The sequence below is a fragment of the Nansenia antarctica genome (genome assembly GCF_963989245.1).
Source record: "Nansenia antarctica genome assembly, chromosome: 1".
Taxonomy (NCBI): Eukaryota; Metazoa; Chordata; class Actinopteri; order Argentiniformes; family Microstomatidae; genus Nansenia; species Nansenia antarctica.
Window position 1 is genome coordinate 44077344 of NC_137674.1, and position 26859 is coordinate 44104202.

At 42.2% G+C, this 26859-nt stretch overlaps 3 protein-coding genes across 5 annotated transcripts; all 3 read left to right on the plus strand.

Moving 5' to 3' along the window:
* Positions 1-969: 969 nt before the first annotated feature.
* fam167b (family with sequence similarity 167 member B) lies at positions 970-2404 on the plus strand. Its single transcript, XM_080540892.1, has 2 exons — positions 970-1368; positions 1793-2404. The coding sequence occupies exons 1-2, from the start codon at positions 1060-1062 to the stop codon at positions 2054-2056; spliced, it is 573 nt and encodes a 190-aa protein (XP_080397018.1). The 5' UTR covers positions 970-1059; the 3' UTR covers positions 2057-2404.
* Positions 2405-10839: 8435 nt separating this feature from the next.
* lck (LCK proto-oncogene, Src family tyrosine kinase) lies at positions 10840-20543 on the plus strand (the record flags this gene model as incomplete). The annotated part of the gene is made up of 12 exons (XM_080534428.1): positions 10840-10941; positions 11543-11603; positions 11728-11818; positions 12139-12240; positions 12402-12505; positions 12882-13031; positions 13171-13323; positions 14803-14982; positions 17251-17327; positions 19736-19889; positions 19991-20122; positions 20338-20543. The coding sequence occupies 12 exons, from the start codon at positions 10840-10842 to the stop codon at positions 20541-20543; spliced, it is 1512 nt and encodes a 503-aa protein (XP_080390554.1).
* A 739-nt stretch (positions 20544-21282) lies between these two features.
* On the plus strand, positions 21283-26754 carry LOC308165826 (putative histone deacetylase 1-B). Of its 3 annotated transcripts, none has more exons than XM_080539996.1 (14): positions 21283-21399; positions 22116-22228; positions 22366-22483; positions 22849-22923; positions 23088-23226; positions 23349-23490; positions 23576-23668; positions 23789-23897; positions 24057-24197; positions 24361-24469; positions 25032-25162; positions 25284-25451; positions 25567-25624; positions 25716-26754. In XM_080539996.1, the coding sequence occupies exons 1-14, from the start codon at positions 21348-21350 to the stop codon at positions 25741-25743; spliced, it is 1476 nt and encodes a 491-aa protein (XP_080396122.1). In that variant the 5' UTR covers positions 21283-21347; the 3' UTR covers positions 25744-26754. The 3 variants fall into 3 exon arrangements, with proteins under 3 accessions (XP_080396122.1, XP_080396123.1, XP_080396124.1); XM_080539997.1 differs by having other exon boundaries at positions 25570-25624; XM_080539998.1 differs by having other exon boundaries at positions 25284-25436.
* Positions 26755-26859: the final 105 nt, after the last annotated feature.

Genomic DNA, 26859 nt, shown 5'->3' on the forward strand with positions numbered 1-26859 from the left:
ACCTTGAAGACAGAAGAATGTGCGTCTAAAATGCAGTAGCCTATATAGGACATACATACATAGGCTATTGGACATTTTGTAGGCAGACGTGATAGGCTCTTTCATGTTCATCCAACTCATATGGTCAATTTGCTCAAAGTTGAGAGATTGGTTATTTGAGTAGGACGTTCTTGGATGTTGCTGTTTTACTTATAGGAAATAAGTAAAATAAACTTAAACTAAACTAAAATAAGTTTAAAATAAAATAGGCTACTAACCTATTATTTATTATAACACAGCATCAGTTTACAGAAGCTGAATAAGAAATACTATCACTTTCACTTCACCCTTATAGTATAATATAGTGTGCCGAACATATATAGAAATGTACCACTAGATGGCGCCATAGCCCTACAATGACGATACCCGAATCCTCTTTTTGGGAGTTTGTCACTGCCGAACTTTCTCTCTCCGGACCACTGGCACAAATGCAACGCTATAATCGACTCAGCACGAATAACTCAAGACAAAACAAAAAAACACAGATTAGAATTGCAGTATACGCAACGTAATCAGATTTATCAGAAATATTTTGTCAAAACATGTTTGTATTGACTCAGTCATAACATAAAAATGTCAGTAGGCTAGTGTCTCCTCTGCCTTCAGGATCAACCCAATGGGAATACATTGGACCATTGCCATTTGGAACCATTGCATTACAATGTTAAACGCAGCACCTGGTCCACACCAAACTCTCACTAACTTAGTAATGGTCACATGAATAACTGGAGCATGCAACCCCGGCTTATGACTGACTGTCCCTTTAGTTACACCTCCCTTCCCTTCGCTCAATTAGGGATATGGGCGGTCACTTGTGCTTCTCCTTATCACACTATAAATAAAGTAGGCTACTTGGATCTCCACTCAACTGCAATCGAGAAGTGCAAAAGCTACTGAAACCACACTCTATAGATGGGATCTTTGGTGATTTGAAAAATAATTCGTTCAAATTGAATTGCAGCCTTTATCAGAAGTCTTTATTTTTACGAAACGCTTTCCATCCTTCTACAGAAACTTGGAATGGATTTTAAGGAGTTGGGAGCCGATGATAATTCCGAGGGAGACACAGAGGATTTAGACAGTGTGAAAGCGCTGACCGAAAAACTGAAATTACAAACCCGCAGACCGTCCTACGCTGAGTGGCAGGAGCGGCTCCAGAGCCGACCGTGGAAGCAGGACGCACATGGTCCAGAGGAGAGTCTGGACCCGGCAGAGAAAGATGCCAACGTACCCAAGATTGTACGGGATGAGAACTCGGATCTGGTGATCCGCAACATCTGTGGCTTCGACACCATTGATGATGCCTTGGAGTTTCTGAGGAAAGAACTGGTGAGTGCGTAATGCTCAGTAAAATGTAGCCTATAGGCCACTTTAAATTGAAATGATTGCTGAAACTTTTCCAAAAGTTTATCCTGGCTGGAAACTTGGAGAGTATGTTACACACGTGTCTGCACAGACAGAATGAGAACCTAAATCACTTAAACGTAAAAAGGGCGAATGTTGTATTTTATTTCCTTTTGTGTGTGTACGTTTTTTCTTCTTTTAACTATTGTCAAACATTATTGAATTGGTTTGGTGACTGAACCTGGCTTGCGTGTCTCCAATGAGGCAGGTGCGTAACTGTTATGTAATGGCGTTATGGTGGTCTTTTCAGTTTCGCCTGCATGTCTCAAGATTGGACACTCATTCCCCCTCTCTCTCTCTCCTCCACCCTCTCCCCTCCGTCTCCCCCTCTCCCCTCCGTCTCCTGCAGAGGGAGATGCAGCTGCAGGACAACCGGCTGGCCCGCCAGCTGATCCGCCTGCGGAGTGAGATCTACCGGCTGAAGGTGGAGCAGATGTGCCACCGTCACAAGGAGATGCTAGACGACGCCACCTACGAGCTGGAGGAGTGTGGTGAGGAGTCCGACCTGCTCTGTGACATCCCCATGAAGGCCGCCTTTGCCCTGTCTGATCCCCTCAAACACCTGGGCCTCACCAAGATGAACATCAATTCCCGCCGCTTCTCCCTCTGTTAGCGCCGGACTCCCCCCCTCCCCCAGCGAGGATGTCTGGATCAACCCTGCCTGTGTCTATGCAGGATAATACTTTATTTTTCCATATCACGGGTTCTGTTATGACATGTGTCTGTAGAGAGAAGAATGGCTGGCAGAGAGAGTGTGGAGACGGTAATGAGTGAAGTGGGAGGAAATGGAGATATGACTCCTTTGATCTGTGCCCCGGCTTGACGTGAGAGGGCCTCCATGTTGAGTCCTGTATAGGCACACAGTCACACCCATTACAGCGGCACCTTTCTGCTGATTCTCAAGGTCTGTGCTGATGTGGCAATGCAACAGGGAGCTGAGATAGAGAGGGGAGATAAGTCGATAGCCAGGGTGGAAGGTGGGGGAGGTTGGGGTTGGGGTATCCATGGGGTTGGATATATCCTCCCACGATACTCAGGACATTACCGGTATGTTATGTGTGACTCTCTAACACTGTAGAAAGAGTAGGACAGCTGTGGTAGACACTCACTAGAGATGTCACCTAGTGAGTCACGTCAGAAAGGAATAGCCATTTTCCTTCTTGTTTTCTCAAGCAGTTGTGATGATTCGCCTAAAGGGGTCTCAAAGCCCCATCGCAGCATTTGAGGAAGTATCGCCTCAGGCAGACACCTTAACGCGAGTCACACTGAGTCACAGCGCTAGGGAAACGTCCCTTTAAAAGAGCACAAATCCTCGTGGAAACACTGGAGGAAAGAATTCCACTGGTCTGGCAGGGTCCCAGTCATACACACATACACACTGGCAGGGTCCCAGTCATACACACATGGCCTCACAGGAAACACAGGGTCACGCTCAACATTCTGTCACCTCTTCTTCATGCACCAGAAATAAAAAGGTCCTCTTCTGGGTGGTGACTCGAGTAATCGGCCCTAATAGGAGGCTATGCCCTGTGGAAGCCTTCTGCGCTGGTTAGTTTCCATTACACCAGCCAGATATTGCAGAGCAACTGGGGGTTCAGAGTAAACGTACTGTTGTTAAGGTGTACCACATGATCAGGGTTTACCTCTTATTTGTAGATGTTTTTAAGATAACGTTCTCAGGAAGACAGATAGGGTGAGAAACTGAAAGAATGTTTGAGGAAGTTAGAAGGTTAAAATACTGTAGTTGAACAGGTATTTGGTGGTGTTGATTGATGTGACACAATGACTGCTTCCTTACTTGATTTTACTTTCTTAAATTGACTGCAATTACAATGTCATATAGCATGTAATAATCATTGTCAAATGAAATGCAGCAAAAATGTGCCTTGAATTATAATGTATTAAAAGGTTTCTACGACACTATTGCAGGAATACCTCAAGGCCATTGTAACTGTATGAAGGACATAAAAATTACTTGTGACAGACCAGAGCCAGGCAACTTTGTTAAAAGTTATGTTTTGATTGTAAAAAAGCAACATTTTAAATAAACAATTTTTAAAATAACATGTCGGTCTGTCTGTACTGTATGTCTGTACTGTATGTCTGTACGTCTGTCAGTCATCTCCAGTATTCTATCGTGGGTCATTGCTCACATCATGACTTTGAAATGTCAGTTTTGTCACACATAATGTCACACAACACAGTTCCATCTTTCAATCATGAAAGCATGAAGTCACAGACAATGTTGATTAGGCATAATTCTACAAACAGTAAATATATGTTGTCAATTATTGTATGAAATTGCAGCACATCCAGGACATGTCAAATAAACATGGGAAATTGTTGACAAAGATGACCTCATGCAGGCAATGCAGTTAGTTTTTTTTTCTTTTTTTCCCTAGCACCAGGGGAGCCCCCCCTCCCAAATGTCGTTGTATGGTACCTGTACTATATCAATGACAATAAAGACCATTCATTCATTCATTCATTCATTCATTCAATGATGTTGGAGACAGATAGATAGCGATGTTAACTGAAACCATTCTGGTGGTGAATGATACGATACAGCAGGATGCACAATGTCTGAGACGGTATCTTGGGGCCTGATTCTTCAATGGGTATTGTCACTATTGTGGCCTATGTAAGGTGCTTATATTTCTCATGCCTGTCACCTATACTGTCACCTATACTGTCACCAGTATCCATCAGGTAAAATGCCCTGCAGTTAGCGGGTTTTCTCTGACATTATGTCTCTGGCAATAATACCAATGCAGAGTAGATAGAATGTATGGCAATTATATCAAGTATCTAAATCTCTTATCATAGGGCCGGTTTCACAGACAAGGCTTAAGCCTAGTCCTGGCCTAAATCACACTTTCAATGTAAAATCTCCATTGAAGATGCTTTTTAGTCCAGGATTAGGCTTAAGCCTTGTCTGTGAAACCGGCCCATCTCTTTAATTTGCTGAGGCACTGGAAATGTTCCCCTTTTGTCTAATAATAACAATTAAAATATAAAGTAGTAGTTTGAACCTCAACCTACTCAAGAAACGAGAGAGCCACTACAGGCTAACATTATGTAATCTATCACATGGAGGTGTCTCACAGTGCAGCGAGTGAAACATTATGTTTACTGACTTAACTCTCTCCTTAGGTAAATACTCTATGAAATATTGTGTACACTCAATAATGATGGGTACATACAATTAACCAAAAGAAATGCAGCCGATACACAATTCAATGTTGAGTTTTATATTGCAAGCTTCTTCAGGCAAGCCCTCTGGTGCAACTGATAAATATAACATAGTGATTCATTACCTCAGCTAGCCGTTAACAAATCATACATTCTGTATCTGATTTCAGACTCTTGAAAACAGGAAGTAAAAACAAGATATTATATGATTTATTGCTGTAGACTGAAATAGACACAAAGCAATGAGTTGACATGAACCTGTAATTACCATAAAAAGAACTATAATTACCATAATGATCAGTAGTTTCTGTCTGTGTCTATTACTTGAAAGTCTTGGTGGTAAATAGGCATAAGTCATTTCATCATAGTGTAACGATCCTGGATGAGGCCCGTTAACAGCTCCGCCAAGGGAGTTAACTCTCAGGAGTTAACTCTCTTGGTCTAATGGTTAGGGCGGCCGTCGGTTATGCGGGAGATCGGGGTTCGATTCCCGCATGGGGCGAGTTACACTACCAGTCTCCTGTTCGCTACACTGGTGTCTGAAGTGGGATGGAAGGAAGGCCATCGGAGAGGTGTGTCCATGTGAGGGACTTGACATAGTGAAGCGTGAGGGCACGCTCTCCCGAACGGTGAGGGTAGTGTAACGATCCTGGATGAGGCCCGTTAACAGCTCCGCCAAGGGAGTTAACTCTCAGGAGTTAACTCTCTTGGTCTAATGGTTAGGGCGGCCGTCGGTTATGCGGGAGATCGGGGTTCGATTCCCGCATGGGGCGAGTTACACTACCAGTCTCCTGTTCGCTACAATAGATTAGATAGAAGATTAGATAGAAATTATTTTAGCATTGTGCTTTGTTTAGTTTTGAGGATCAGTTCATTCAGTCACTCGCAGCCCATTAACACCTGCATTATAGAGAGCAAAGAGAAAGGAGCGGTTGGAAAATGTGTATTGATAGTTATCTCAAAGAAACTATTGCGTAAGAGATGTGATTTCAAACCCACAGTAGGAATATGTACAGCTCTCTGTAGCAGCTGATGGAAAAGGAGTACCCTTTAGGGGACTGACTGTGTATGATATTGTAAGAGTAAAAGAACAGCTTTGGAAATTCCACCAATGGATTGTTACTGATTATAAGTGTGGTCTTTGTGAGTGATTTCAAATGACCACCTCACCATGATAAGGTGAGAGCCTTGTAGTCTGTCCTGTGCCTTCTTTTTAGCCTATCAATAATATCGGTGAAACTGATGATGGTAGCAAATGTGGAGAGATGGTAATCAGTTGCACATGCTTCTCCTCCTGATGTTTCATCAGGTTTCCATGTAAACTAATCAGTTCACAGAAAATGCATTTCAAGATAAACTGAATTGAAACTCAGACTTCCAGATTGGATTATGAATTAAATTACAATACGTCTTGCTACGGAAACTGATAAGACATCTTTATTATGTGCACAAATCTGTCTCTTGTTATGAATCCACCAAACATACAAACATAAAAGATGCCATGTACAGTATACTGCATTTCGTTGTCTGGTACCTGTACTCTGCAATGTCAATAAAGTTGAATCTAATCTAATCTAATCTAATCTAATCTAATCTAATCTAATCTAATCTATTCTAATCTAAAACTTAAAATCATTGCTTTCTTGCTAAATTTGAAAGGCATGTGAGAATTAATCTCTCCTGTGGTAGTGACATACACACTTATTTCAGTGCACTTCCTGTACACGCTTGGGTTGACTTCCTGCCAGTACATGCTCTCTGCTGCAGTCTGACAAACCTCAACAAAGAGCTTTGTGGTCCGTAGCACTAGAGGCCTGGAGCAGCACTAGAGCACTGGAGCACTGAAGACACCAGGACGTGAGACCAGAGAGAGAACTTTTCTCTTACTTTTGCACTTCCTGTCACGTAAAATCTAAACACGTGCTGTGCTGCGGCCCACTGTGGCCCACCGTCTCATTCAACAGAGAGAGGGGGAATTAGTTGTGAAAGTGTCATGGGAGGTGGTCATCTGAGATTATGCGTAGGTGTGTGTGTTTGTGAGCATAAATAAGTCAGTGGTGACAATTAAACCCCACTCTAATGGTTTTGTGTCCGACCACTCATTAGTGTCGCTAGTCGTTTAGACAAACCACCATTTATAAATACACTTTTTATAGAGGAAGCAACAGATAAAGCCAGCGCACATGAAATGTGATCATCACATAAACAAAATGTTCTTTTGAGTGTTATAGTTTATTTCCCATTAGATATATGTAGTATATTTTCACTTGATTGCACACACACATGAATGGTATGTGGTGTGGGCCTGTCCTACTGAGAATGGGGGTTTTACGATCTTAAAATGGTGGTTTATGACCTCCTGGCCTCTCCCCTTTTCACATAAATAAATAAATAGTCTTGAACTCAGAATTGTTCTTTGATTCATAACCAACAAGAGAAAATAACCCACATATACAATTTATGATTCCACACATTTTGGTTAAGGTTATTTCACAAATGTTTCCTAATTGAAAATGGACACGGCAGCACTTTTCAGCATACATGAAAGTGTATGACTCATTTGGCAATAATACCGTAACTTATGATGATGACGCAGGCTTCACTGTTAAAACCATCTCATCAAGCTGCACAGAGCATCTGAACCAAAATGGAGTCCATTGACTGTCTAAATCTTTTTTTTTTCTTTTTTTTTTTTACCACGATCGTACCCAGTTTTGACTGATGGAACAATCACACGTACACGCACTGAGAAGGGTACTGTCCTGACCCATTTACAGAGCAGCCCAACGTTCCCTCTATCTGACACACAGCTGCATGGGTAGCACCTGTCAGAAACACTGTAGAGCAACCCTCAGACTCTCAACGACAGGAAGCCCTTTGGGTTGCTATCTCTCCACCAAGGCGGTCTGTGTGTGTGCGTGTGCGTGTGTGTGTGTGTGTGTGTGTGTGTGTGTGTGTGTGTGTGTGTGTGTGTGTGTGTGTGTGTGAGAATCATCATTGTTGGTTTTGAAGGTACAGAATTGAATAGTGAGATCTTCTCACACAAAACTCCCTGACTGAAAACCTCACCTCATATCCTTTGTTTCTTATTTTCTCTACCGATATACTGTTACTACTCTCTATACATTGTTCCTCTCTTCTATTAGAATACATACTCCTTGAGGGGTAGGTTTATTACTCATGGATAGCTTGTTCTGACAGTAGATCAGTGAAGATTGTGGAGATTCTAGACCTTGTTGGAAAGCACATTGGAGACGTCTCATGAGGTACGTGTTGAACCACGCTGTGTAACTGTGTAAACAACTGTTTGTTGTACTGGCCTTATATGATATACAAAAAAGAAAATAATTTCAAATGAACCAATATCATCTATTTTTACAAAGTGTTTATACATAGTTTTTTTAGTTGAGGCAGATTGCAAACAATAATATACTGTACGATAGTGTGGTCACAAACAAAAGTAACTATAGGGAATAACATAAATGGAATGAAAAAACTAAATCATAGTATTGCTGAAAGGGTCATGTTGTTAATAAGACTTCATAAGAGCCCATACATACTTATAACAAGTAATTATGCGTTATAGCTCTTGACTTGAAGTAAAGTGTTAACAGATTTACGTTATACTTCAAAACATAAATACAACACGTAGACGTGAAGACTGGAGATGTTTGTAAACATATTCCACCCAATATGGTAATCTGTCAATTAAATGTTCCCCAGGAGGAGATAAATATATAAAATACATTCTTAATTATTTTATGGTAGTCTACAGGTGCTGTTATACTGCCTCCTCCTTCTACTGATGAGTGGTGAATCAGATTAGACATATTATCCTATTTAAATAAACAAAGAAACAAGTATTGAAAAGGTCAGAATAGTTCAGTTGACCTGCTTAGGGTTAACACAGGAAGTATACACCTATCATCTCTGTGTCCACTCTTATAACCACCAGGACCTATGCAGCATGGCCTCACCTCAGACAACATGATGTAGACCAGAGGTAAACAGTCAGACAACATCATGTAGAACAGAGGTAAACAGTCAGACAACATCATGTAGACCAGAGGTAAACAGTCAGACAACATCATGTAGAACAGAGGTAAACAGTCAGACAACATCATGTAGAACAGAGGTAAACAGTCAGACAACATCATGTAGAACAGAGTGCAAGACTCTTCGACATTAGACAAATGTATTTGTTGTAAGTCGCTTTTGCTAAATGCCAAAAATGTAATGTAATGTAATATGAGTCAGAAACATGATGCAGAACAGAGGTAAACAGTCAGTGTGGAGAGACAGTGAGGGGTCATACGAGACTATTATACATCAAGTATGAGTACCATCTTCACTCCATGGCATCACACATTGTGTTTACAGCTTCATACATTGTAAATGATAACAGGCGTCATAAAAAAACGTACAATTCATACATTGTGAATACATACAAAACACAAAGTCTATGTTAAATGTGTTGTATTGCAAACCGCCGGCTTAATGATACAGTAGGCCTATTGAGTCGGAACAGGTCAAATTCATGATACAGATTGAATTTGAGGTGCTTCCGGCCTGAAACTGTTCTGAAACTGAGGTGTTTGCATCCTGAAACTGTTAGGCAACTTGAATTCTAATGATATACTGATGCCAACCCAATACCCAGCACACGCTATCGCCCACATCAATCTCTCTCTCTGTGTCAGGAGGACAGCCTTCCACAGCACAATATGATCCAGAAATGAATTCATGGAAAATGCTGACTTGGTTTACATGACTTTCTATGATGGCCTGCCAGCAGAGCCAGGAGTGATGTGACCATGTCCCCCTCTGTCCCCCTCTGTCCCCCTTGTTCCCCCTCTGCCCCGCCGCGGGACGTCCCAGCGCAGGGGCGGACGCTCGCCCTGGGGTCAGGCTTTTCCCCACCCAGCAGATTTTCTCAAGAGTTTGTGCCCCTGGGACAGACGCCCACTGAGATTAACCCACTGACCCTTCTACAGTACATGATCGGGTCAGCAGGAGCTGAGCAGGCCTGAGAACACAAGGCTCAAAAGCCTACGTGCAAGTTATGATATTTTTAGATTTAGCAGGATTAGCAGGATTTTATATATAATCTCATTTTCTCTGAAAGAATCTGAAAGTCAAGGAATTATACAGCATATAACACTATATAACACTACATCTAGTCATTTGCTGATCCAAAAATTACCGATTACAACAATAGTTTTTTCAAATATGTGAGGTTTATTGTTATATATTATGTATATATATTATATATATATTATATATTTATATCAAATACACTCCTCTCACCATTTCTCAGCATTTCCCATTTCAGTTCTTGGCCTTGTGCAAATCCTCACCACCCATTACAAGTCAAGGCCTATACAGTATGAGTACAATGCCAGTGTGTAGGATCTTAATGCGATGTCCGGGTTTTTAAAAATCTTCCTAACCAGTGTATTTGTGAGCCTGTGCGCTATAATTATAAAAATAGGTTTTCTGCGGCCTGGTATATGTTACTCCTCTCTGTATCCAAGCTTCTTGTTACATTTTGTGCCTCAGCTAACATTACTCATATTAGGATATCCTGTGTTGCTTTTTCCATGCCTTGGGATATGAGATATTAGATGTTTACAGGATGTTAATAGAAAAGACAAGTTATTGGCTGAGTCTAGTTATTAATGTGTTTGTTCACCAGGACTCTTCATTTGATACATTTTTGTTGAAATACCACAGATTGTGTAGCACAGTATAGCTCTTCACTTTGGCCTAAGAGGGTCAGATACAAGTAGCATGTCCACAAGGTCTTTTGGGAGTCACGTTAAAACTTGAGACCCTAAATGTATGGTACCATGGTAATGGTACATTACCATTTAATTTGGTTCTCATGGATGGTCAGTCCTTTGCATCCATAGCTCTGTCTATGAATTTGAGAGTGAAGAAGTTACATTTCTCCATTCCCATCCCTCAGCTCCGCTGTTCATCAAAATAAGTTACCGCTTTGTTGTTGTTTAAATGCCAGATTGCCACTTTAATGTATTTTGCCACTTTAATGTAACACACCTATCAAACTTCACAAATCCATTTTCTATACACTTAGATGTAGATATATTTCTGCAAATCTGATTGTTGTCACAAGGTCATTTTATTAGTTCCTGTACATTCAAATTCATCACATTCAATTTAAACTTTCAGATTTCAGTGAAAATGGGATGCAACTGCAGTTCAGACTACGATGACTGGATAGAGAACCTGGATGAAGTGTGTGAGCACTGTAACTGCCCGCTTCCACCCCAGTCAGACAATCAGGTGAGAGCGAAGCTGTGTGTGTTTGTGTTTGTGTTTGTGTTTGTGAATGTGTAAGTACAGTACAGTATGTGACCATGGTCTGCCTGAAAGGGTGTTATGCAAGTCTGTGTGCTTGGGAGTTCATAACTTACACAATTTGAGGGGAAGTTGGCTTTTGTATGTTTAATTAATTGGTACTGTAACTATTCACAATGTGTTCTGTACACTTCCTCTCTGGGTGACTTAGATGTCCTATTAGATTAGAACTAGAGGAGAATAACACATGTGAATGCCACAGTGCCGCTGGTCTGCACAAAAACAAGAAACAAAACGCTACACGGTTTTATTAGGTTACTACTCTCTTGAAATGTCTGATCATGTGTGAGAAAAATAATAAATATTTCCCCTCCTAGTTTTCCTTTGAAACCGCAACCGCAAATTTGCCCTCTATCACAAATTGATATATATATATATATATATATATATATATATATATATATATGGTGCAGTAAATTGTACAGTACAAATGTTTTTATTTATACAAAACGACTTCACAACTTCACTTCCAACACTGTTTCACAGTTTTATTCTATTTCTACTCTCTGCTCTTTTCCCCCACCAGTACACGGATCAACTGATCCCGTATCCCTCACATCTCACCCCTCCCTCCTCCCCTCTACCAGGTACATTCCTAGATGTTGGTGTGATGTGGTAATGAGTACAAGTATGAACATGGTTCAGTCTTCCTGTTGTAGATAACGGATGAGTGCTGTTGATGTTTGCCTCATCACTTGCTGTGTCTTACAGATAACCTGGTGGTGGGCATATACAGCTATGAGCCCAACCACAACGATGACCTGGGCTTTGAGAAGGGGGAGAAGATGAAGATTCTAAATAAGTAAAAACATGGCTGGGGGGTGGGGGGAATCATTGATATTACTGCAGTAGTCATAATGGTGAACAGAGGCTCTCTACGTAGTGCCAATATGGACATTATGATGCATGTGAATTATCCTAAAGTGAGGCTGTAGTGAAAATCTATGCAATAACAGTGAGAGATGTAGTGGTTATGTATTTATGTCGTGATTATGTACAAAACACTCCTCCCTCCGTTTTCCTAGTGGGTAAGCCCTCCCCTCAGTCCTCTAAACATGTAAGTGTAGTTTTCTTTGGATTAACAGCGTCTGCTAAATGGTAAATTATAATTCCCTTCTTCAGGGATGACCCAGAGTGGTACATGGCCGAGTCTCTCATCACAGGCCAGAGGGGCTACATCCCACACAACTTTGTAGCCAGCCTGAACACCATGGAGACTGAGCCGTAAGTTGCACAGGAAACTCACACCCGTACACCACTCAACATCGCCTCACTCCACCTCAACCTCATCTCATATTCAGTACTATTATACGCCCCTGAAGTGAGCTGGAGTAAGGGATGTGGTTGTGTTTGAAGCTCTGTGGTCTGTGCCCCTCTCGCTGCAGATGGTTCTTCAAGAACCTCTCCAGAAACGACGCCATGAGGCTCCTGCTGGCTCCAGGAAACACACAGGGCTCCTACATGATCAGGGAGAGTGAAACCAAACCAGGTAGAACATTCAAGATCATTCTTCTATTTTCTCATTTACTCCCATCGATGACAGTACGACAATGAAACGGTCAACAGTTAGACTTCAATTAATCGGTTGACTACTACTGAATTCCTCATAAAGGTGCATTTGTCAGCGCTGAAAGCTGACCTACCGTACAGTCTGTGAGCCTTTGTGTGCAAATAAATTCGTGACATTCGTATTCTGATGACTTTTCCTCGTAAACATCCTGTTTGACAGTACAGTCTTGTCTGAGTTTTGTTTGGGGGATGAGGGGATTTGTTTGAAACTTCGGGTTTAGTGGATGCGAGTGTCTCCCCTGTTTCTGCAACCATTTCCAAACTATAGAATATGTGTGTTGTCCTCTGTGCTGCAGGCTCTGTCTCCTTATCGGTGAGAGACTTGGACCACACACAGGGAGACATCGTCAAGCACTACAGAATCCGTAACATGGATAGTGGCGGTTTCTACATCACCGCTAAGATCTCCTTCAGCACCTTGAAAGAGCTGGTCCAGCATCATTCACGTACGTGCTTATAGTTGCCTCATACCGTACTTCTATTACTCAATATAAATGATCAATCTATCCAACATTGCTCACGTATGAAACTATTAAACCATGTGACCTCATGCCTTGACCCTTGACCCTGGCTGTGTGGCTGCAGGGGAGGCGGATGGCCTGTGCACCAGGCTGGTGAAGCCATGCCAGTCGGTGGTCCCCCAGAAGCCCTGGTGGCAGGACGAATGGGAGATACCCCGCGAGTCTCTCAAACTGGAACGCAGGCTCGGAGCCGGGCAGTTTGGGGAGGTCTGGATGGGTGAGTGTGTGAAGGGTGCATCCATGCACATATACACTCGAGTCAGAGACGAGAGACCCCTGAGTGAGTGACGGGAGAATATATGAAAGGAGGACTGGAATGTGTTGGGGAGTTGTAGATGTGTGAGTGTGTTGTGTATGGTGAGGCTGGGCTTAAAAGAATCACTAGCTTGTGAATATTCACCCCTTCCTGTCAACTCCACACAGTTGGTTAAGCTCAGGTCAGAAACACCCACAGTGGTTGAAATTGGCAGATTACAGTCAGATATCCATGCCTGTGCTCGTTTGTATACATATGCCCTAGATTTAGAGGAACCAGTTGCTCAATCTCGCTTTGGGCCTGCCTTGCTCTCTGCCAGAGTAGCTTTACTGTGTTTTTTCTGTGCTGTGTGTAATTTCTCCAACGCTGCCATGACTGAAGGGCTTGTTTGAGCTGGTAGGGCCTCCTAGGATTAATGTCAGGTATTACTAGAGCTACATTATGCAAGACACGTTATGTTCCGCTAAAGCTCAAGCCACACACACACCAGAGGCTTTTAGTCTCTCAATAGGAGACTTATCGTGACGTTAGAATTATAAGGTTCTAAAAAAAGAAATTGAGTTTTTTTACATAATCTGATCCATTAGGTGTTTATTAATGCCTGTGTGGTGTTATTTTTAAAGTGTTGACATTTTTTTGTTAGTAATTAATAAAATACAAAGGTTCCATCTCATAAAACATAATGGAATGTAAAAACTTTGACGCTCAATATCTCTGAACTACCCTAAACGGAGATAGAACCTTATAATTCTAAGCTCACAATATCAGTTAATCCTATATTCTGTCATACAATATTAATCATGGCCTCCCATTGCGATCATAGATTGAAGCATTAAACATGGAGACTCAGTGTGTTGATGATGACAATGTGTTGCTGATGTCATCGGATGCCTTCCCATTTGTTTTTCTGCAAAGGGGGTGTTTTACCTACTGTCCATCGCCATTTGAGAGCGCAGAGCACAAATACATTCAGAACAACATTCGGTATCAGAGCTAAAAATAGCCCTCCATGGGACTTCATTCAATGCCATTCCAATGCCTCGTTTGTATTAACAACTTCCTGCTGCATACAATTTTGGCAACATTATTTGTTTCTTCTTCCTGCCCAAACAGCATTGACTGGATACTCCCACATGATGTGGCTGGTTATTGCTTGACTTGAAATGTTATTTGTGCAAGATTGAAAGATTGTTAAAAAAAAAGAAATTAAAAAAAGAAGAAAGATTTGATGAGATGATTTTCCACTGATAAAGGTAGTGAATGCTATAAAGGAATGCTTTCATAAATAAATGGTGTTGATTCTCACCATGACTGTGTTTGTGTAGCATGACTGCTTGTGGCCGATCGTGAACTTGAGTGGCCTCATCCACATCATACTCGTAGTACCGGTTAGGGTTAGGGTTAGGGTTACTCAACCAACAGCCTCCCTCTGTGTTCCAGGTCTGTACCTGAACGACAGGAAGGTGGCCATTAAGAACCTGAAGGTGGGGACCATGTCCATGGATGCCTTCTTGGGCGAGGCCAACCTGATGAAGGCCTTGCAGCACCCCTGCCTGGTGCGCCTCTTTGCCGTAGTGACCTCAGAGCCCATCTACATCATCACAGAGTACATGGAGAATGGTAGGTCTTTTGAACTATTTATAGATGAACAATCTACTAATTTCTAGTCAGGTCAATTCAGGGACTGAGTTTCCCCAAAAGCTTCCTATGAAGCGCTGAGATTCTTCTAAATCCATTGTAAGCTTTCAGACCTTTCCCGGAACTCCCCCCTGTTCATTATACTCTGAGAGCTGCGCAGCAGGCCTAATGTACTATGTCTGTGCCTGTCTGCAGTCTATGACTGTCGACCTCTGCCATTAAGACTGAACCACACAGGGCGAGTCATCAAGGCTCTGCCAAAACACCTGGAGTACACAAAGAGGAGAGATGTTTTCAGCAAGGGACATAACGTCATCAGTGTTCATGATTAAACATGTTGAACTGTTATCGGGATGCATGCTGTCCATGACAAAGGACTGGAGCTGGGGGGTTAACCGGCTGCCGGTGTCTCTGATATTAATAATGAGTCATATTCCTTTCAAAGGCACACCGGTGATTCTGCTAAGTTATACAAACACTTCTTGATTGCAGGTCTTTTATGTATTGTGTTTGCTAAAAATATGATTTCCACTGGATAACATCTGTCATCCTATGAAACGCACTTTAGATAAAGTGTGTGAGTATCAGAAATGCAGCACAAGCTAATAGCCTAGTCCTTCCAAACATCTCACTTTATTCGAGCGGACAACCCTTTTCAATGCTATTTGCAGCCTCTCTCTTGATAACCCTGTTGACTTGCTGGTCTGGGTGAAATATTTAAAAGCAAACATGAACTTTCACTTGTTTTTCCCTAATGGGCCTCTGATGTCGACGCAACAACGGGAAGTCCGTCTTGGCTGGAAAGGGGTGTCAAACAGGAGTTGACTCACCGTCTCATTGTTCAGTGAGAAAGAGGGGCTTGTGGACACCCATGGGGGCATGGCCTCATTCCAGTGTCAAAACATCCAGGGCCAGACTACAACACAGCCCCCCAGGCAGACTACAACACAGTACCCCCAACCCCCCCCACCCCATAGCCCCTAAGCCAGACTGTAACTCAGCCTCCTGAACCAGATTAGGCCTTTCAGCCACCAGTTACTGGCTACTCCCCCTTTATCTATTTCACACAACAAAGACAGGGAGACAGCCTGTAAAGGGTAGCAAAACAGAAGTCAGACCAATAAAATGTCACCATGGTTACAGGTGCACACAGAGCGTTTGCATTTCAACTCTCACTTCTTAATAGAATACAATAGGGTGGCGTACTCTCGACAAAGGAATGTGGTTTACAACCTGTGACAATGTCAACTGCATGTCAGTTGAATGTTATCCAATGTCTATTTCACTTTACCCTCAAAGGATGCTGTCTTTTTCGTACCTTTACATAATAACAAAGCACATTGAGAGATGCTGTCACTGGTGTAACAACAACAGCTTCAGTACTGAAGGGCTAGCAGTCAGTGAATGGAGGGCCTTTGTATATGGTCCTCTATGAGAGGCCTGTAGAGAGCACCAACACTGGCTCGACATGAGCGATCTCTTTGTTTGAGGCCCACGTGTGCACAGACACAATTGTTGCCTCTGTCAATAGAAAGGAAGGCTTGGTGTTCCCATCCTCTCAATTTTATCATTAAACAACAATACAACTAGTAAAACGAACAGGCGTGGCCCCCAAACCCCCCCCCCCCCCTTCCACGCCGCAACCTTGACTGTACACCATAACCATTCCTTTGACTCACAGAGATCAAAGGGGTCTATTTGGACTGAAGTACAAGAGTCCGCTGACCCTCTTTCCTGGCGCGGTCGTTCCTCTTTTCTTAAGGCATTTCCTGCTGTCAGACTTAGCGAGCTGGCAGAGGTCCTCTGGTATTGTTCTGTCTCCAACAAACACAATCTAAAGACGGACGAGATCTGCTCGGTCTGGAGAGGCTATGCATCACCTTGACCGATGCTCAACACACTTCCTGACGATGTTATGTTCCTATTTAAGCATCTATTCTGGTCCGACATCATGTCTGAGACATAAATACATCTTTCAGTGGAGTTTTACTGAGGACAATGTCATTAGTCTTCCTAACAAAGAAACTCACTGTGTTTCTTTTCACTGTGTCACAATGTTTCTATGACATTCTTAGTATTGTAAAACAAATATGAACATTAACGTTACATTAATTTTAATGGTAAGATGTGCTCAGACATTTGTTTATAAATGTGATTCATTCATTTTGACGTATTAACACAGCAGCTGTTTATTTAATGTAGACCTGAATGGATCTATCATTATAAAAGCTTCATCTCATGTTTTGACAGGCAGCTTGGTGGACTTCCTCAAAACACCCGAGGGGGGCAGTTTACGCATCACCACCCTCATAGACATGGCAGCTCAGGTAACTACTACCCTACTGTCAGTATCTCACTGGGGCTCATACATTGTTCTCAGTCTCTATTCCATATTCTCTCTATTCCATTTTCTCTCTATTCCATATTCTCTCTCTCTCTCTTTCTCTCATGATCTCAGCATTAGACATATAGACAGGAAACCAGCTCTTGTTAGTATAAGACTTACACTCAGCTATCATCTTAGAATCAAGGGAGACCTATTTGTAAAAAGAGGGGTTTAATAAACAAATTATGTGTCTACACAAATACAACTCTGTCACCACAAAGACACACCTTAAGTTGCTTCACACACATAGTGCAATGTTACATGCATGTTAATACGTACTGTATATGACACTCATAGTGACAAATACACTGATACTACCCTGTCATCACAGAAACATGTAGTTCATCATAGTTTGTGTAACACAATCCAACAGTCAGACGTGCACATGCCCCAAGCACCATAAGATCATAAAAACTGATTTGTTGTTACCTATTGCAATGGAAGGAGGAAAAGCATTACTTGTGTGTGTTCTTTGACTACCAAATACAGGGTTAGGGTTCCGTTAAGGTCCACAATAAACATCATTGGGAACATCTAATTACACAAAAATCTAATTATTCTAATGTACTAATGAAATGTTATGCTTAGATTATACCACTTAGAGTAATTGATGGTAATAAAGACACAACCAGGTGTCCAACTTTGGGCCAACTCTCAAAGCCACCTTAAATCCTACCCTGACAGATGAAGAGTCCACACTGTAGACACTCTGTAGCGGTATTACGGAGGGGAACGTTCCAGAACACTGACACCATTCAGCGTCGCATATGTGATCGTTGCCATCATGTGATTGGGATTTAGAATTCAAATGAGTCCTGGACAGAAATGATTCTCGCCCCAACAGTGGAAACTCTGTGTAGGGCCTTATCCTGCTGAGAAACAAGTACTCTATTTCACATCATCTGAACATGAGAGTAGATGGGGTAACAACCCCCACATCAGCTGTCTCTTCCAGTTGAAGACTCTGTGTGACTGTTTGCTCTGAGTGTCTAAGACAACATGACCCCTGCAGCAAGTGAGTGAAATAGACACATATTTGAGCATTCTAGTTCAGCGTGGTGCTTGATGATGAGGTGAAGTTCATACTACACACGCACCTCTCGGTTTTCTGACAAGGGGCCCCAGGCCCCATGACGTCTACCTGTGAGATTCTTACGTCTGAAATGTGCACCATTGCCCCCACGCACGCACGCACCCATGTACCCATACACACACACACACACACACACACACACACACACACAGTCTGTACTTCCAAAATGGATGACTGTTTCATAGAACACACTCATTGCTACCACTGAAGTACATTCATCTGAAATAGCTACCTACCTCACAGATATGCTTCAGAATGTTAAGCTTCTTTCTCATGCATTAAATGAGTCATATCCGGTCAATCACATTCAGTGTCTCGGATAAAAATGTCATCAACTTTTGTTAAGTCTGAATTTCACTTTACACACCACCACAGAGGAGAATAGATAGCTAGGCCATTAGTGCCCGGAAAGAGAGTTGACCTTTTTGCCCTCATCTTCTGCCAGTGAAAACTGGGTGGAACACACAGGTGAAGAGCAAATATGTGACCTGGGAAGAGGGAACTGCCCTGTTTCAGGAATCTCCCTTTGTCTGTCTCTAACACACACACACACACACACATGGACGCATGGACACATGTATGCACACGCGCACACGCGCACACACACACACACACACACACATGCATGCACACACAAAAGACACACACAGACAAACGCGTATGCATTTACACACACACACACACACACACACACACACACACACATTCCCACAGCACCTACACAGATTGCATGGTCGGACACACACACACACAGGTCCATTGCGTTTTACCATTTACCTAAATGCAGGTCGTTTGAACACTTGTAAACAATTGTTACATAAATAATGATGGTTTGTCATTGAACAATTGTAAACAATTGTTACATCTTTATGGTGATGAAGAAGACCCATCTCTTCAGGCTACATCTTGAGTGTTCCTCCTAGTCCTCTTTATCCCCACTACCCCCTTGTAGTTTCTCTACAGTCATTTATTTATTTCTTTTTAAAAGTAGTTTTTCCTTCTTCTAGCATTGTGACTGCCAATGTTCCTTGGTTCTAGCATAGATTTGTTGTTCTTATGATGACTGATGTATAAGTGATTCACTTATAATAAGTACAAATGTACTTGTTGTAAGTTACCTTTAAAAGGCATCTGCTAAATGTCTAAAATGTAAATGTAAAAATGTAACATACACACACAGACGAGGGAGAAAGAGAGAGTAAAAGGAGGGAAAAAGAGAGTACAACTGACCCCTTATCATGTACTGCCCCCTGTAGGTGGCGGAGGGAATGGCCTTTATTGAACAGAGGAATTATATCCACCGGGACCTGCGAGCCGCCAACATCCTGGTGAATGCCGAACTCATCTGTAAGATCGCTGACTTTGGACTCGCACGGCTCATTGTGGACAACGAGTACACAGCCAGAGAGGGTAACATGACATAACTTTAGGCTGCAGACATTATTGTTCCTTTTATATCATCATAAGCAAGCAAAAAGCAAACCTACTATTTCCATCCTTCTTATTATAAGGTGCTAAGTTCCCCATCAAGTGGACTGCCCCTGAAGCCATCAACTATGGTACCTTCTCCATCAAGTCAGATGTGTGGTCTTTTGGAATCCTGCTGACAGAGATAGTGACATATGGCCGTATCCCATATCCAGGTATTTTCATAAATCCCAATATATCCAATATATATTAAAAAAAAATCAAAGCTGTCTGTATCCAATTATATACTACATTTGTAAACAGCTGTCAACAAAAACACTACTGTACAATCAAATCACAATTAATAATGAATAATATTATTGCATATTAGGAGATAATTAATAATTTGCAAGACTACATATCCATATTTGTTGTTTCTTCCCTTTGTCAGGCATGAGTAACCCGGAGGTCATCCAGAACCTGGAGAACGGCTACCGTATGCCCCGGCCCGAGGACTGCCCCGAGGGTCTGTACAACGTCATGAACCTGTGCTGGAAAGAGAGCCCAGAGACCCGGCCCACCTTTGAGTACCTGAGAAGTGTTCTGGAGGACTTCTTCACTGCCACAGAGAGGCAGTACCAAGAGCAGCCCTACTGAGACAGACAGACAGCACAGAATATAACCCTCTGTACTCCAGTGGGGGAAAAAATGTGTTGATGTTGTTGGAAAACAGTTGCCCCTAAAGAATCCCTGAAGAACTGGCTTGTGTACAAACATGACTCAGGTAGAAGCAGTTCAAGAGACATTGGGGACCAAAAAAGACATGTTAATGATACTGAGAGCCTACTGAGAAACGCTGTCAATTCCAAATACACAGACTTTCAATTATTGGGTTGTCACAAGACAAATATACAACAAATGATTTGAAGAATCTGTAAAGGGAAGGCAATGTACAATGTTTAAAAAATGTAGAGCTCAAGCAATGTATATATATATATTTAGTTTTGTATCTTCTACATTATTATCTTAAAATGTCATTTCATATTCTTTATTGCATTATGTACTGTAACCGTGATGTAGGTTGCTATTCTATTTGTATGATTTTTTTCGCAATGCATTTTGAATGATGATAACATGAAGTGTGGCTCTGATTTCAGTATCACTTATTCAGCAATAACACAATTGTCTGTCTATCGTGTATATGTTGATGTTCTTTTAATAAATACATTTTAAAAAACGTATTGTGACTTTATACCAATTGAGGGTCAGAAATGATAAGGTGTGTGTCACTGCCTGCTCCCTACCTGGGTGTTGTGGCTGATGGCGGGATCTCTCTGCCACGCCCTCCAGATCACAAGCTGTGTTCTCATTGGTTCAAGTGACGTGCGACAAAGTATCCGATTGGACCGTTTCTGATACTTGAAGCACCGCCGCCGCTGCTCGCCCACTAAAGGAGCTAAAATGGCGCTGAGTTCTCAAGGAACAAAGAAAAAAGTTTGCTACTATTATGATGGTACGTATTCATTTGTCTATTCGTTGAACTAAACCGTAATGTTTAGTGAATGTGGTCCAGCTGGTCCAGGACATGGTCCAGTTTATTGTCTGTGTAGCCGTCTGCTAGCGAGGTTAGCGTGACGCGCAGCATCCCGTGTCTGGCTCTGGAGACGAGTGGGACAGGGTGGTTGTTGGTGCTCCACTAAATATTTAGTCATTTTCTGTTATCGTTGAATAATGGCAATTAATGTCTAGTTGCGTGTCAACTATCGCTATGTTTTCGATAAACTAAGTGGGACACAAGGAGAGCTCGTTTGCACGAGCCAATCTTAAGCTAATGTCAGCTGAGCTAGCACCCTTAGCAGAGTTAGCGAGATAGCCAGTTAGCCAGCTACTTGCTAACATAGGCGATCTCAAGTCGGATGTAACTAGCTACAGTAGTAGCTATTAGCTTACTTTCGTATGTGCATTCAATTGCATAACTCAGTCAAGTCTAGGCTATTGTCTCTCACTGCAAGTGGTCATCCATCCATTCTGCTGATATCGCTTTCTCGCTAGCTAGTCAGATTTAGTGTTGTAGCTATTGTTTCTGCAATGATGCATTGAGGGCTCAGTCATTCATAGCCTTGAAATGGGCAAATATTCAGAACAGTTAGATTATTTAAAAAGACATGTTAATGGTTGACCGTGCATTCAGTGCCTCTAATGTCCGTTTTTGTCGCTTATTAATTCAAGGTGATGTTGGGAATTATTACTACGGCCAGGGTCACCCCATGAAGCCACACCGCATTCGCATGACACACAACCTGTTGCTGAACTATGGCCTCTACAGAAAGATGGAGATATACGTAAGTAAAATAGGAAAGTTGAAATGTATTGTGAGATTGTAGTCTTGTCAACTGAGTAGGTCACAGTTGAAACGTTTTGTAATGTAGTTCTGTTTGTAGGGTCTCTCAGTAACTAACTCCTCTTCTCCCCGTCTCAGCGACCTCACAAGGCCAATGGAGAGGAGATGACCAAGTATCACAGTGATGACTACATCAAGTTCTTGCGTTCCATCCGGCCAGACAACATGTCAGAGTACAGCAAACAGATGCAGAGATGTGAGTATGGGTCAGGAAATATGCCACAGTTGAAGTATGTGTTATCTGTGTCCCTACCAATACATTGGCTATTAGTACAGTTTCCTCCCGCTTTTTACTGGCTTGTGTTTTTGGGGGGGTCTATGGTTTGGTGTTTAGTTATTTGTATTGTATTTATTGTTGTTTATAATGTTTAGTGTTCTTGTTGTGAAGCATGTTTGTGACATTTGTCTATGTAAAAAGTGCTATAATACATTTGACTGATGGAGAGGATTACATTCAGAAGAATATTTAGGAAATCTCAGGTGTTAGTAATCACGCACATTGGCTTTGATTGAACCTTGTGTCCTTTTTTTATTTTTTTAAATGACTATTTTTCTACACAGTCAACGTCGGAGAGGACTGTCCAGTGTTCGATGGCTTGTTTGAGTTCTGCCAGCTCTCAACAGGGGGCTCTGTTGGTAAGTTTGTGCACTATCACATGTAGGTTTGCCCAGTTTGATGAGACATTGTGTATTCAAATACAGTTGCATAAGAAGCATTTTGTAGCCACATGTAGCCACAGTTCTGTGATAGAGCTCAGGTGTCCTCATATTGATTATGTTCTGTGTCATCTGTACTCCAGCTGGGGCTGTAAAGCTGAATAAACAGCAGACTGACATTGCCATCAACTGGGCTGGAGGCCTGCATCACGCCAAGAAGTCTGAGGCCTCAGGGTTCTGCTACGTCAATGACATTGTGCTAGCCATTCTCGAGTTACTGAAGTAAGTACTACAGCCCTGTCACAAGTGCATGTTTCAATACATTTTGGGACATGGTGTATTGTCACCACAGATTGAGGACATTGTAAACATTATGAGAATAATCATTTCTTCACCACCACCAGATACCACCAGAGAGTTCTGTACATAGACATTGACATCCACCATGGTGACGGTGTAGAGGAGGCTTTCTACACGACAGACCGTGTCATGACCGTGTCGTTCCACAAGTACGGGGAGTACTTCCCTGGAACTGGGGACCTGAGGGTGAGTCTGTTCTCTGATGTCAACAGAGGACTATTACTGTTATTTGAGTGTATTGTCTGACTCCATCTTTTTCTCTCTCCTCCAGGATATTGGTGCAGGGAAGGGCAAGTACTACGCTGTGAATTACCCTCTGAGAGACGGGATAGACGACGAGTCGTATGAAGCCATATTCAAACCTGTGAGTCTACACACCAGTCATTTTCTATGTTGTATCTGCCATGTCCTCAAACAGACCTGGTTATAAAAACCTTTTGTCAGCCTCCATTTCTACAATAATCTGTGTGGTGTGTCTGTATAGATCATGGCAAAGGTGATGGAGATGTACCAGCCCAGTGCAGTGGTTCTTCAGTGTGGAGCAGACTCTCTCTCTGGAGACAGACTCGGCTGCTTTAACCTCACCATCAAAGGTAAGTTCACATCCACATCCACCATGGGGGAAAAAGTGCATAGATGCTGTGTATATAAAAGATGATTTGAGATTGGTCTGCATATACTTTTCTTTCTTCTTTTTTTTTAACATGAATGATATGCCCTGAACATTGTGTGTTTGTGTGTTTTTTTTTCAGGCCATGCTAAGTGTGTGGAGTACATGAAGAGTTTTAACCTGCCCCTATTGATGCTGGGCGGGGGAGGGTACACTATCCGTAACGTGGCCAGATGCTGGACCTACGAGACGGCCGTCGCCCTGGACAGCACCATCCCCAACGGTGAGCTCTCCCAGACGTTTAACTGTGTGCGGTGTGACTGGCTGTGTGGCTTAAAAATGCAACTTTCAACATGATGTTGTACATTCAAGTTAGGATAGGTTGTGGGACTAGAAACCACATTCTTTGGTCTTGGTTGACCGTATTTGAATGTTCCTCTCCACAGAGCTCCCGTACAATGATTACTTTGAGTACTTTGGGCCCGACTTCAAACTGCACATCAGCCCCTCCAACATGACCAATCAGAACACCAACGACTACCTGGAGAAGATCAAGTGAGTCCTTCACCTCTGTCTTTGTTCCTCCCTCCCTCCTTCCTGTCATTCTATTTATTTAGTTATTAGAAATTCTGGTGACGGATTGATTCCTTGAGATGCATCATCTCATGTGCTAGTGTCCTTTTGTTGCTGTGCGTCTTAACATCAGGCGTGATGAGGTCAGGTTAGATCAAGTCAACGTATAGAGAGTGACAGTTATATCAACATGTTTTAGATATGGAAGATTGTTTCCCCCCCGTCACACAGGTCATATGGCAGTGGTTTGGTGTTTATAAATGAGTAACCTAGTTGAAGCCTATGCCATATGACAGCATGTATCTCTGCACTGGGACTGTGGTAGTGTTCAGGCATGTCATGTGGCTCCTCATTTAGTGTTTTTTAAATTTATTTAGTGTTTTTTTTTTTTTAAATTTACCAAAAATGCTGATGCTTTATTTTGTAGCCAATCCAAGTATTGTTGCTAGGTAAACGCCACATAAAACACTATGCACTCTAGGCGGTGAGTGCTCCTGAAGTTTTTGTTAGTTGGTGAGTTAATGTGAATGTTGTGTGTTTGTAGGCAGCGTCTGTTTGAGAACCTGCGCATGCTGCCCCACGCCCCGGGGGTCCAGATGCAGGCCATCCCAGAGGACGCCGTGCACGAGGACAGTGAAAATGAGGAGGAAGAAGACCCCAACAAACGCATTTCCAGTGAGTATCCCAGCCTGACCTCCCCCCCTTCTCTCACACACACACAGGTTGTAAATAGACTTCATATCTGCCTATATCTGCATACATCATATGATGAAATGGCTCCTGTGCTCTGGTTCAGTCCGTGCCCACGACAAGAGGATAGCGTGTGATGAGGAGTTCTCTGACTCTGAGGACGAGGGCCAAGCCGGGGGCGGACGCAGGAACGCAGCCAGCTTCAAGAAAGCTAAGAGAACCAAGACGGAAGAAGAGAAGGAGGGAGAAGAGAAGAAAGGTGAGGAGAAAAAAGGTATCTGAAATCAATCCATTCGTTTTTCTTTTCCTTAAACCAATGACCATCATTGTACATCCCTCTGACTTTTGAGGTGAGAATTACTTATTTGTTTTGTTCTTCTTTGTTGAAGTAGAAGTAAAAGAAGAGGAAAAGGTGCCAGAGGAGGAGAAAATGGACACCTCAAAGGGGTGAGTAAATGTTCAAATGTTAATAATAAAGGATGTTTATTGAGTAAAGGCTATAGCAGAGTAAATTCCTCCTCCTGTCTTCATCCAACAGGCCAAAAGAGGAGTCCAAGACGCCCTGAGAAGAACCTAGCCCCGTTAACACCAATGCAACTGTTCAGAATGGCTGTGAAAAAGTTTTCGGACCAGTCCCCTTACTGGCTGCTGCAAAGGAAATCCCTGAAGGACAATACATTTTAATGACCGATTCTGCCCCTTCAGATTTGATATGTGTTTTTTTAAAACATTCAAATATTGCTGTTCAAGGACTTAAGTCAAATGTTTTTTTACAAGTACTGCTATGTTTTTTGTATGCTTTGTTAGTGTTTTGTTAGTCTCATTTGGTTCTAAATCTTTTTTATCCTATGAAACCGGTTTTCTCTTACCCAAGCAATTCTGTAGTCTATATAAAACAGGCCGGCCCATTTAAGCTTTTTATACATCTCTTGGATTTAATTTATTTAAATCATGGATTTGTTTGCATCGTCGTTGTACCCCCCCAACCTGTTTGTTGTGTATTTAGTTCCACTGTTGTCCTGTGCCTTTGGACATGTACGGTAGTTGAAGCATGACATTTAGGTCCCCTCCTCCCAGGTGTATTTGTTATGTACCGTATTACTGTTCTTCCCTGATAAAGCTAGATGAGCGATATGGTCTTGAGGGTTAAATAAATACCGCTCCTACAGTTTGTGATACAAGTACACATTAACGTATGGGACTTCCATCCATGTATTGTAGAGTTTTGTATTCCCGGTGGGCCTTGTCCAGTCCCTGTGTCCTTGCAGAAGGAGATTCAGTTGAACCAGCTTTCCTGGATTACAGTATTTCACTTGAACAGGGTTTTCATATTTGCCAGAGTTTTTGGTAGGGGCATGAATTCCTTTTTAGTAGGATGTTTACATGTCAATGCTACTCTATTGTAGTAAAATGAGAACTAGGCACAAATGTTATCATATCCAGTGATACTTTTGGTTTTATTCTGCATACACAACAACATTTCTCCCCAGGAGTGCTTGCAAACGTCATACAAATCTGTGAAGGACCACACAATCTCTAAGACTATACTTTTAGACACCAATAAAAACATAATGCTATGAAAATCTATGCACATGAACTCTGTCTTATTAACATGCATCAAGATATATACAGATAGATGTAGGTAGATTGAAGTCGAAAGTTTACATACATCTTAGCCAAAT